This window comes from Notolepis coatsorum, assembly GCF_963971535.1.
Source record: "Notolepis coatsorum genome assembly, chromosome: 14".
Classification (NCBI taxonomy): domain Eukaryota; kingdom Metazoa; phylum Chordata; class Actinopteri; order Aulopiformes; family Paralepididae; genus Notolepis; species Notolepis coatsorum.
In genome coordinates, this window is record NC_140178.1 from 24,248,680 (window position 1) to 24,262,350 (window position 13,671).

The window sequence follows — 13,671 nt, forward strand, 5'->3', positions numbered from 1 at the left end:
TTAATATGGAGAAGTTCCCCTTCTTTGCAGGGCTATAACTTTTTTAATTGTATTGCTAAATTGACATTACTATGGCCCATTCAATGTCCTATATCTATTGTTCAGGGTGTAGCAACGTTATACTTTTTCATTCACATATTCATACTAAAATACGGTCTAAAGTATAAGTATGTTTTTATCGTTTTCTGCAGCTTTCTCCAGAACGTGATTTATAGCCCCAAATGCATTATATTGATGATGAAATACAGTTTGATAGGAATCTGCGCGAGATAAAAAAAAAATTCAAATGGACGTGCTTCTAGAAGTTACTACTGATCATTTGATGTTGACCGGATGGGGGGGGTCGTTTATAATTCCGTGGCCAACGTTATATGATTCATCTAGTGTGGGTGATATGATCATTAGAGCAGTTAGTATCGAACACGGTAAAAAATAACGTTGAATCTTACCGTAGCTTCCTCATGGCATTGGGCGATGAGCGTGGAACAGAAATGTTCCTATTATGGGATGTAGAAATATGCGATCCATTACCAGGTTGTATAATAGTATATACGTCCAAATCATGTTGTTTATCGAGTTATTTGCAACCGATCGATGTCCAGTGTATCAAGATGGAGTCCCGCTAACGATAGCGAGTGCCCGGCCGAAATATGGGAGAGCACCACTTCCGGCGCATCACTTCCTGTTTGGGCGATGCGCCGATCGGCCACCAGATGGCGCTCTTGAACCGTTGGAGAGCTGAGAGGGGATCAACAGTATATCTCAAGTGTCCGGGGGAGAAATATGATTTCGATCACAGATTTTTGAAATATTGATATCAAAGACGTGGTCCAGCGTCTTTGGCAGAATAAGCATGGTGGGGAAAGACGTGTCCCAGCGTTTTTGGCGATTAAAGTGTTAACACATTCGTGACCAACCACGTATATATATACGCGTTTCAGATCCAACGCTTGAGTACCAACCACGTATATATACGTGGTACGGTTGTTTTGGCTTTTATTCCATTGTAATATCCTACTCAATGTCACCGAGCGGCACTGCAGATTTACCCTACTCTTGGGATTCGGAAAAGTGCATTACTGGCCAGATCCTCGTAGGGGCGCTGTCTCGATAATGCAGTGTTCCTCGTTACAGACAGTTTTTTTTTTCATCATGGGTGGATTTTTTTGTTAGCCTGAAGCTATGTCTGTAGCATGTAGCCTGAAATACTTTTTGGGACGCTGAATTCAGTATGCAGTAAAGGAATGTAGCATCAGCCAATGGACATATCGATCTACCAGATGGCGATCGATAACTGGGAAATCCTGTTTGGGATCCAACCGGCCCACGGTAAGAGCCTTTTCACATAAATTACAGCCCAATCGGGCCTTGCTTTGATAGCCGATCAGCGAATGAGGCTAATGCCGTTATTGGTAATCAATAATCAGAAACGACGTCCCCCGCCCTTTCATGGATTCATGTTGCTAGGCCTGTCACGATAACACATTTTGCTGGGCAATTAATTGTCCCAGAAATTATTGCGATAAGTGATATTATTGCGGTTTTGAGAGAATCTTTTTTTTTTGATAAATGTATTTCCCAAAAGTTTTCAATTAATTTTTTTTTTTTTACCCAATAATGATAATAGCATAATAATGCAAGGAAACCGTTTCAAAGTGCAATAAACCTTTATTCAACATTGGAAGACATTTTAAATATCCTAAATTACTACCTAACCAATCAGATCTGCGATATGAGGTAGCGTCACAAGCAGAGTAACCTCGTTCCCAGTTTTATCTCCGTGAGAGCAATGATAAAACAAGCAGAGCAATGTGTGTGGACAAGAGGCGGGTTGCTAGGTTTACTGTAGGAAGGGGCTTTTAGGGGCTGTAGGAAGGGGCTTTTAGTAAACAATGATGCATGTAATTGTATTAACGTTATTGTGTGTTGTAGCTATGTTATACATTGTATTTCATTGGTTAGCTATTTAGCTAATGTTGATAGCATTGAATAGCATCAACGCTAGATCTTTCATCTTTATTTGGCAGTCCAGTTTCTCCGGGCAGTAGCGAGTAACTACTTGGGTCTAAAAATAGCTACACTACAAAGAACGCTACTTGGTTCAAAAGGAGCAACGCTATTGAAAAATGTAGTTAAGCTATGTAGCGTTGCTACTGCCCAACATACGCATGGTGCTCACAGGAGCTCCTGTGCTGTACTCTAGTAACGCCAGCGGCCCGCCTCCCCACACGGAGAGTGACTGACAAGAGGTACTGGTACCGCCTCATTAAAACAAACACGCAAATAGCAATTAATCGCGCCTGTCAAAATCATTGCATTCATTTTAATTATCGGGCGATAAATTGATTTATTGCTCATCGCGACAGGCCTACCTGTTGCCCATCAGGTTAGACCCACCCAGATTGGATGATGGAGGTGGCATCAAGGCTACATTGAGGCAAAACAGTGCAAAGTATCACCAAAATTGTCGCCAAATGTTTAGCAACAGCAAACTCGAGCGTGCCACTAAAGAGCAGCTGAAATTCAGAATGATCCTGGTGAAGGATCATGACTCGAGCACCGCCGGTTCATGTGTTTTGGTGGATTATCCTGGCAACACGACCGACATCAATACTTGGAATGGCGATCAGATAATTGGAATATTCTTTTTGCAGTACATCCTAGACAAGGTAAGGGCTATAGCTATATGCTATCAATCTTGCGTTGATCCGATAATTCCTTCCCCGCGATCGGAGCGTGTCTGTAATGTACTGTGTAACGTATTCCGTTGGCGACGATCGAAGCATAGAACCCCCCCCCCCCCTTTCATGCATGGATGATGAAACATAATACCGATAATCTAGCATTTATTTCAGATTGATTGTTGATCCAAGCGAGGAATGGCACGATTCCTAGTGACGATTCCTGTTTAGCAGCGTTTCCTGCGATTACACAGAATTACTCTAAAAATATACTCATATTCACCACGGTATAAAACGGGAATGTATGGATGAAAAAATTATCGGAAGAAACTCAATGACAATTGACTATATTATTAGATCCATAGCTATAATATTTAATATAGTTTTAGCACTGCAAACACCGGCATGTATCCCCATTCATTACAGCGCTGGCACACACGGCCATACGCCCACAGCGACCTCTGGCGCTGAACTAGTTATGGGGGAGTGAGTTTAACTTGCAGTATCGCTAACGTCCAGTCACTTCACAACACTTGAAGTCCATCGTGACTGTGGATATACTTGCGGTACCTCCGTTACACTGGCAAGGGCTCAGCTCCTTCAATACAACTGCTTTGCCAAGTACAAAGAACATGCTGCCACACAGTGAAACTAATGTCTTTAACACTTTGAATGCCCAGCAGGGGGCGCACATTTAGTGCTTGAATGCCCACCATCCGCTTCAATGTCAACGTTAATATCGCCTAATCTATGTTTAAAATTATGTCTATGTGTCTAATCTGCCCGTCGCATTATCAATGACCCATTTCCAGTCAACATTGTTGAAGCGGATCGTTTTTTTATCGGTTCATTTCCGTTTTATAGCATTTTGCAAAGCCCTCGTTTTCACGAAAAAAAGGAGATTCCATGATAATCGCTCTGTACTGTAATATTCTAGAATGTTGTCATTTTTCAGCCTATTTATGAATAGTTTTCAAATAAACACTAGATTATCGATAGTATATGTGTACGTGTGCACGCTGGTGCCGCGCGCTGAAAATCGATTCTCTCAGTTCCTGATCGCTCTTACAGTCAAACAGCCATATCACATTATAGGGGAAAAGCTTATATCTCCGTGAAAACGGGTCTGATTATCCTAAGACTGGTCAAATAGATTCCTTACCGGAGATCAGATGGTATCCAAATGGATTATTCCAATTCCTGATAGCCATTCCAAAAATCGATCCTTTTATTGATCCCACACGTATACTGTAAAACACAGTAACCACACTGTGCTGAGGGTCCAGCATGAAGCTGATCGGCTCCGGTTACATGCGTGAGAAGTAAAATGTGGAGTCCGGTTTTTTTTTCTCTCATGAATTTTCATTGAGTCCAATCCAAAAGGGTGAATTACCATCTGGGAGACGATAGGGGGCGTTTTTTCACATCCGAGTGGCTGATTTACCAACGGTAGACTCGGTTGATGAAATATGAATTCAGATCGCTAATAAAAAAAATTAAAAAAAATGAATATTCTCGTTATGGGCATTCAACCCGCGGGGGTAAACCCGAGAATATTCGTTATGGGCATTCAAAGTGTTAACGCATATTTTAGAAAAAAGCTAAATCATTGTGGTTATTTGGTGGCCATTTATAAAAAAAAAATTAAATAAATTATTTAAACACATTTACATCTTCTAGCACTGCTGAAATGCAATATGCAGTTTACCGTCCTACCACATGTCTACATTGGGTGGTCACGTCGGAAACATCACCAAGAGGGTTTTTTTCATTTAATTCCCATTCTATAATCATAATATTCAATACTTTTTATTTTCTAAATGCAGAATTGGATTTCTCACTCAAACATATATTTCTATGTATAGGCCATCAAAATAGGATTATTCCATCAAAATACGGTTCAAACACTTTAAAAACTACTTCGATTGGCGGCCATCTTGAAAAGTGGTGGCCATTCTGTTTTTTCCAAGTGGATGGATAACGTACTCTTCTGAGAGAGTAGGTTCCCCCAAGCACTTGTGTGGTAAATGTGGTGCTTGTACCACCAAGTGAAAGATTGTTTCAGCAATCTGCTACACTAATATTCGCTATGGTCTGATATATCTGGATACATTATGGCTGTGCACCGGTTGGGCATCAGTTCCCGACCTGGATGATGGCCGCACTCACCTCCCTCTGCTGCACTGGAGGGCACCGTCTCCCGAGGTGGAGTCTCAGATGAACGACGAATAGGCATCACACTTATCCTGAATGAGGGATACGAACACGCATTAGCTAACATACCTTGTTATTGTTAAATTGTCGTTAAAGTACACAATCTGGTTTTTCACTTATATACATCATAATAGGTTATATAATAATTCATGGAGACTTTCGCTTTTTCCCTCCAAATTAGGACTTTCTCTTTACGTTAACGTTTCATATGAATGGCTGCAGGGCGTGCATTTCGTGCACATTTCATGGCATCGCGTTTAATGTTAACTAAATTACAGGTGTGCTCAGATAAAACACTTAATGCGTATGAGACATTTTTATTCCCCCACGAACACGTTAACGCCAATTCAAATATGGCCATTTTATCCAACACTCCATACATAGACAGTAATGGCGCCGCGCGGAGCTGGTAGTGGTAGCTATAATATACTCTGGCTAAAATGCATCAAGTTGCAATGAGAGAAAAATAAATGTGCGTTTTTTTTTGTGTGAAATCATGCATGCAACACGTGACCGGTTGTATGTGTGAATGCATCCTTACCGTATACTTGTCTTAAGAAAAGCATGGAGGTACAAAACAAAATTCAACGTGACGAAATGCTGCACTACCCTTTATTTAGGATTCTCTATTTACATGCCCCTCCCCCTTGCTAACGTCAACTACTCACGTCGGGTGGCACACAACTACGCAGAGAGTTGGACGACGTTCCACTTTTCAAACGAGCAGTAGCAGGTTCGGGGCGGTTCGGAGGAGATAAAACTGGCTTTGGTAGCAGGTAGAAAGGCTCTGGTAGAAACCAGACTGCTCTGGTAGAAACCTGATTCGGAGGCTGTGACGTACGGCCGTAGAGACAACCCTGTGTGGTTCGTTCTCACCCAAAGCGGCATCCAAGTCTAGCGGCGCGGCTGCTTTCAATTAATTTCTGATGTAGAGGGGCGTATATTCAGCCGAGGTACACCGCGTCCGCGAGGTATACGCTCCTCTCTACACTGGAAAGTAATTGAATGTAGGCTGGTAAAACTATGCCTCCTAAAGTGTGAAAACGGAAGTACAGGAAGTACCGGCTACTCTCATCATCTCAAAACAAGCTAGTCAGACTACTACTTGACCTGACTCCTAGAACCCACCTCACCCCTGCCCACTTTGACAACCTAGGATGGCTTAGAGTAGACGACAGAGTACAGCAACTTGCAATGGGCCTGGTCTACAAGATACACTACGCGACCAAGGTACCCATGTACATGTCAAAATACTTCCCAAAGGTCAGTGAATACCACGATCACAACACCAGAGGGAGCTCCACAAATCATGTAAAACCCAGATTCGGCTCAAACAAGGGACTAAACACGTTTCGCAATTATGCCACATCAATGTGGAACGCCCTGCCTAAAGCTGTAAAGGAATGTGAATCACTACCCACCTTCAAAAACACTCTCAAAAAACACCTACGTGAGACTGCAATTCGAAACTGGCCCCTACAAATGTCCTAACCTAGTTGTACAGTAAATGACCAAGTAAGGCTTTGTCAACATTCCAATGTACAGTGTAAAATGTGTGTATGTCCCCTACCCAACCCCCCCCCCCCCCCCCCCCCACCTCCAATGTACAGCCCTCACCCAACCCACCCAACCCCACCCCACCAACCTCCTCCAATGTACAGTTTCTACGCCAAATGTATATACACTCCTTTTCTGGACACTTTTGTATCACAAACAGTACTGTATTTGCAAATCTGATATGTCATAAATGTATAGATGTAGCAGTACTGTCTATCTGTATGTCATGTATGTCATATATGTTATGATGAATTGAAAATGGGGGACCCTGGTGGAAACAAGACGAAAGTCTTTCTCTGGTCTGCATCCCCTTAACAATTGTATGTATTGAGATGTACTGTACTGTACCCATTCTGCAATCTGTTAATAAACTTTTCAATCAATCAATCAAAGGCTTTCCGGTTTCGACAAAACAATTATAGAAACGTGTGACGTGCACAATATTTCCTCGTTTAAGCCACTGCAACGGCTTTGCCTGAATAATTTACTACATGACCGGGACGTTCTAGCTTGTTTGCCGACAGGATTCGGGAAAAGTTTGGTCCGTTCGGACTGGCAGCTTCCAAGTACATACACCGGAAATTCACACTTTCGATCGTAGTGCTTTACCAGTCCATCTCACGGAGGAGATAAAACTGGGAACGAGGTTAAATTGAATGCAGCCGCGCTGGCTGCGTGAATACCAAACCCAGCCGCATTTCTCGGAGACGCTCTCTGATTGGCCGACGCCTGTTTCTACACTGGTTAAGCTTAGGCACTCTTCGAAGTTGGTTAAGATTAGAGTTTGTCTTAGAACATGGCGATAGAACGCCAGGTAGTTTGCAGGCTGTTTGACGTGGAAATGGGCAAAGACACAGCTCGTCACGGATTGGGCAAACGCGTCAGTGGCCAATCAGAGAGCGTCTCCGAGAAATGCGGCTGGGTTTGGTATACACGCGCGCTGCGTGAGCTGGAGGCGGTAGGGGCATAGATATCTATATATATATCTATGGGTAGGGGCGCCTGGGGCGGCCATTATAGGAGTGTGGTCGGTTGGGGCATGAATGAATGAATGAATGAAAACTTTATTTAACAGATTGCAGAATGGGTACAATACAGTACGGCTCAATACATACAATTGTTAAGGGGATGCAGACCTGAGAAAGACGTTTGTCTTGTTTCCATCAGGGTCCCCCATTTTCAATTCATATAGACATTTATGACATACACAACATACATGACATTTATGGCATAGGGACATATAGGTATTTAGTACTGATACATTTGTGACATAGGCGGTATTCAAATATACAGTACTGTTACCCCTAGATCCTGACAGAGTATATACATATGATGGGGAGGGGACTGTACATTAGGAGGGGGTGGGTGGGTGGGAGGGAAATATACATACGGCGGGGAGGGAATATATACATGCGGTGGGGAGGAGACTGTCTATTAGGAGGTGGTGGGGGTTTTGGGCATTTACGGTGGCCAGTTTCGAATTGCAGCCTCCCGTAGGTGCTCTTTAAGGGCGGTTTTGAATGTGGGCAGGGATTCACATTCCTTTACAGCTTTGGGTAGGGCGTTCCACATTGTTGTGGCATAATTGCGAAACGTGTTTAGTCCCTTGTTTGAGCCGAATCTGGGTTTAACATGATTTGTTGAGCTTCCTCTGGTGTAGTGGTTGTGGTATTCACTGACCTTTGGGAAGTATTTTGACATGTACATGGGCACCCCGGTCGTATAGTGTATCTTGTAGACCAGGCCCATTGCAAGTTGCTGTACTCTGTCGTCTACTCTAAGCCATCCTAGGTTGGCAAAGTGGGCAGGGGTGAGGTGGGTTCTGGGGTTCAGGTCAAGTAGTAGTCTGACCAGTTTGTTTTGTGATGTTTGTAATTTTGTTTTAAGCGCCTTTGAGGTGCTTTGGTACCATGAGGTGCACGCATAGTCATAGTACCCTTGAATGAGTGCTCCTGCCAGAGTCTTCAGGGTATTCTTGTTTACCAGAGAGGAGATCCGGTACGAGAATCTAGTTCGTTGGTTGACTTTTTTTATTACATTGGATGCCATTTTGTCACAGGAAAGATTTGCCTCTAGGATGGAGCCCAGGTAGGTAATTTCGTCTTTCCTTGTGACAATATTGTCACCCACTGTAACTGAGAATCCGTCGGTCTTGCTGAGTTTGTTATTTGAACCGAAGAGAATGGACTCTGTTTTGCCCATGTGTAATGATAGTTTGTTATCAGCGAGCCATATGCAGATTTTGCCTAGTTCCGTGCTGAGGGTTTTTTCAACCTGCAATTTGTTCTTGTCAGAGACCAGCAGGGCTGAGTCGTCCGCAAGCATATATATATCTATGGGTTGGGGGAGTTCTTTGTTCCAAGCCGGAGGCCGGACAGCATATTTCTGATGATGTCTCAAGTTCACGTTTCAAGTTTTGTTTTATTTGTCATATAACGACGTACATGAGCCCCCTGAAATTGTGCTTCATACAGTACAAAAATGCAAGTAAAAAGAAGAAATACCAAACACTATACAAAACTAATGTAGGCCTACAAAATGCAAAAATTAAGTAGAGGTGTACTCCAAATCTTTTTGTAATAAATATATAAAATATGGATAAAATATCTCATGAATCTTTTGAGTTGAACTTGAAGAAACTAAATAATTTTCAAGGACATTCCTTACTTGAGATTAGAAAAATTTGATTGTATGATATTTAGCCAATGTTGTGGGCAATATAGAACAGTTGACAGATTAGAAATATAATTTATTGTTCAAAAGTTATGAATGAATCAATGAAACTAAATATAATAAATACAATCTTAATTTTTTTTAATGACATTATTTATATAATAATTTAACACATTGGGCACCAGCCATTAGCCGGGTCCCGTTGTAGCTATGCCACACTTTAAAGATAGGAGTGCGTCACCTTGTTTGTAGAGCTATATCTATATTCTATATTTAAAGGGGACAATACTATGGTCATCCGGCCAAGATGCAAAAAAGAGATAATTTTCCCATGCATACGTTCGAGCGTTATCCTGTGGTGAATATAAGTATAATTTCAGAGTGGTCTGGGGTAATTCCCGAAAAGGCTGAGTTAGCCTTTTATTACATGGCGTTTTCACATTCGCCGAAATGCTTGCTTGTGATTGGTCAATAGCCCCAGACAGCGGTGAATTATTTTTCGTTATTACATGGCGTTTTCACATTCGCCGAAATGCTTGCTTGTGATTGGTCAACAGCCCCCCGACAGCGGTCATTATTTTTCAATAATGACAGCTGTTTTTTCAATAATGACCGCTGTGCGCAGCTGTTCGCAATCAAGCCCACTGACACACACTGTTTCAGTGCAATTAGACACTGCCGGTGTTCTGCTGCCGGCGATGACAGGGGGCGGAGCGACGAGCGGAGCCAGAACGCAGCCAGAACCAGTGTTGCGAGTCGATGTAAAATGAATTAGGTATATTGTTAGTAAGTTAGCCATGTAATAAGCGGGATAATGTATAGCTATACTCGGTCATTGTCGCAAAATAATTGACCTTCACTGACGTTTAAAACACCTCGCCGAAGCGGCTCGGTATTTTAAACTCTGTGTCGGTCAATTATTTTGCGACAATGACCTCGTAGCTATACATTATCCCTTACATAACCACCGGTGATTATTGTTTTTCGCAGCTGGAGTAATCAAGCCCCACTGACACACACTGTTTCAGTGCAGCCAATCAGACACACCTGCCGGGCTGCCCGCGATAATAATAATCACTTTATTTGGGCTGACAGAGCCACAGAACAACTGCGATTTGTCAAATGAATTAGGTATATTGTTAGTAAGTTAGCCATGTAATAAGCGGGATAATGTATAGCTTTACTCGGTCATCATCGCAAAATAATTGACCTTCACTGACGTTTAAAACACCTCGCCGAGGCGGCTCGGTATTTTAAACTACGTGTCGGTCAATTATTTTGCGACAATGACCTCGTAGCACATTATCCTTTACGTGAATCCTACTATAAGCTTTGGCGTTTCTTGCCTGGACACGCTACTATTCCCAAATCAAATGTATATAATAGGGAGAGAGCACTGAACCAAGAGAGTCGCTGGATATATAGACTCAAAGCCATGTCATATCCAGGGATTAATGATACTATGGTGTCCTTTTTGTAAATATGGGGATAATTTGTGTTGGTGTTTTGCCTTTTTAGTTTAAAATTATATATGTATATGAAGATTTATGTTTGTTTTGGGTCTCTAGATGTGGGAGGACCTCTGGAGTCTAGAGGCACATACTATTGTGACAGCTAGACCTCAGGCTGACTAGGTACACACACCTGAGCTCAATAGAGCAATCAGCACAGCCTCCACCTTGAATATAACTCTGTTCACTCATGTCTGTTTGCCCTGAAGAAGGCCGATAGAGAGGCCAAAACATGTTGGTGTTTTTTTAATGGTTCTAACTAAGCTATTTATTAAAGCCTTTTTTATATACAAGAAGAGTGCCTGGAACTTCCTTATTTTTATTTGTATATAATAGGTATTATGTTTCATCATGAATGCATGAAAGGGGGGGGGGGGGTCGTTTCTGATTCTTTGATTGCTAGTAACGGCATTCGTATTGAACACTAAAAACGCTGATCAGCTGGATCGGTATAAAAACATTGCACGATCAAGCTAGAATTGACGTCAGATAGTCCTTACCTGTGATCGGGAGTATTCCAAAAATAATATTCCAATTGTTTGATCGCCATCCATCTGATCTCCATCTGGTCCACGACATAACCCACCACAACATATGGATCGGGGGCATTTGACACGCTTCAATGCAATCGGGAGAACCGCTCGACTCGCCCGACCCAGAAAACTGCGCCCGGAGACATTTAAGTGTAACACAGGGTCTGGAACAGGGTTTACTGCACTCTCGATACTGCCACCTGGGAGGATCTGGCCGGTACTGGACCCTCGATTCGCAGTATGCCTTCTAACGGCATACATACGGGTCCCTGACATTGAATAGAAAAAAAGGAAAAATTATCAAATAACGAGTATACTCGTTGTTGGCGTTCAAAGGATGGCGCCCAATATCGAGTATAATCGTTGTTGGCGGGGAATGAGTTAATGTGTGTGTTAAAAATTGTATTCAAACTTCCTCAGCTGTCAGACTTCTGAATCAAAACATGTAGACTTTATTTTAATGATTATTTTAATGATTATTTTGTATTCTCACCATTGCACATTGTAACCATTGCACTTTACTGTACAGTTTTATTTATATGTGTCTTATATTGCAACTGACTGTTGATTGTCACATCCTGGTTGGACGTACACAATTTCATTGCACTGTCTTTTTTTTTTTTTTTCTTTTTTTTTATTATTGCAAAACAGAAATTATTAAAAGTCAGTACTCAACACATAATGCATAATGAAACTAACAGTCAAGGTGGTTAAAATTACATGCAAGTACAGAAACAAGACAAAAAAAAAAGTCTATAATAATATTTTACCGTATACAGTGTATATCCAGTGAAATTAACAATTATACAAATGCTTATATAGGACATACCCCTAATACCTATTTTCTAAAACCCTACACACATATGCTCCAGCTCGAACCCCCCCCCCCCTCCCGGACCCCTCCTTGGATAGTACCTCCATTATCCCTCACTCCTAACCAGACACTACCATTATAAGCTAGCTTTTATTCTCTCCACCACTTCTACCCACATTGACATTTTGGTTTCGTTGAGACCCAGAATTCTTGCTGTAGATATTTCTTGATATATCACATCGAGATATGTAAGAGACCAAACTTTCCGGCACATTTTTTCCGGTTGAAACCAGCGTGATGCGATCAGTTTTTTAGCTACTGTGATACCCGATAAAACCAATCTCTTTAGCTGTGGATTTACTGCAAACTCAAAAACATCATTCAAAAGCAATACAGAGGGGTGTATATTCCAAGATACGAGTTTTGATAATTGATGGGTCACATCTTTCCAGAATGCCTTAACTGGTGGGCAGTCCCAATACATGTGCATAAATGTCCCTTCGTCTCCATTTGTACATTGGGAGCATTTTGAGTCTTGTTTCAGGCCCATTCTGATCAGTCTTATAGGAGTCAAGTATGTCCTGTGAATATAGTTAAGATTGATTTGTTGATGGTCCGGGTTCCTTGATGTAAGACGGACATTTGCCCATGCTTCTTGCCAATCAAAGTCACTTTCCAGGTCTGGAATATCCCTCCTCCAGACAGTGTCTAGTTGAAGGGTTTCATACGAGGACGTTAGTAATTGATAATAAAAACCTGATACAAAACCTCCCAATGTTTCTCTTTCATAGAAGAGTTTGTGGTATCTGTGGTGTTCAACTGGTATGTCTAATGGAACACCGTGAGACTTCAAACATAGGCGTAACTGTATGTAAAAAAAGCCATGTGGACTCGGTGAGGTTAAACTTTGTGCATATTTCTCCATAACTACAGAAGCCCTGGTTATTAAAAATATCCCCTAATGAGTGTATGCCTTGCTCTTCCCATATAGGGAATCTTATAGGACGTTTTTCCATTAAGAGTGCATTGTTATTGAATATGGGAGTGTGATTATGCCATTTTTGAGGGTTAGGATATTTTTTTTGTGTTTCCCGCCATGTTCGGATTGCATGGGTAATTATGGGGCCAAATTTCCGCTCACAGTGCTTGATTGGAAGTTTAGTGTGTGCTATGTCCTTCAGTCTCTGTGGGGCTATACTATGTTTTCTTCCAATTCTCTCCAAGATACCAAAGCCTGGGGATCAAACCATATTGTCAATGGTCTTAATGTGTAAGCCTTAAAATATTGCAAAAAATCTGGAACTGCCATGCCACCGTCTGCTTTATTTCTCTGTGCGGTGGATCTTTTTATGCAAGGTGGTTTGTTATTCCAAATAAATTTGTATGTGGAGGAGTGTAATCTTTTCCAGTAGTCCTCTGGAGGGGATAACGGTAGCATTGAGCTGATGAAGTTGATTCTTGGTAATACATCCATCTTAACTATTGATACCCTTGCCTGTACTGAGTTTTTAAGTTTTGCCCACCTGTCCAGGTCGTCTTTGATTTTGTTCTGTATTTTTGTGTAATTGTGCTTCACCGTTTGTCTTATGGTGGGAAATATTTCCACACCCAAGCATCTAAAATGTTTTACCATGGGTATCGCACCAGGGAGGGTTGTGTCTTTTTTTGCATGGATGTTAAGTGGAAGG

At 41.8% G+C, this 13,671-nt stretch overlaps 1 protein-coding gene across 2 annotated transcripts in view; it reads right to left on the minus strand.

Annotated features, from left to right (window-relative positions):
* The window catches only part of LOC311241149 (uncharacterized protein), a 41,416-nt gene extending 35,584 nt beyond the window's left edge, over positions 1 to 5,832 (minus strand). Inside the window, exons 1-2 of one of the 2 annotated variants that reach the window (XM_084329875.1) lie at positions 5,564 to 5,832; positions 4,851 to 4,927 (exon numbers count right to left, since the gene is read on the minus strand). In XM_084329875.1, the coding sequence (XP_084186001.1) occupies positions 4,851 to 4,917 (67 nt within the window). In that variant the 5' untranslated portion in view covers positions 4,918 to 4,927; positions 5,564 to 5,832. Of the gene's footprint in view, positions 1 to 4,850; positions 4,928 to 5,436 lie in introns of both variants that reach the window. The other variant, XM_084329874.1, reaches the window with a different exon arrangement.
* Positions 5,833 to 13,671: the final 7,839 nt, after the last annotated feature.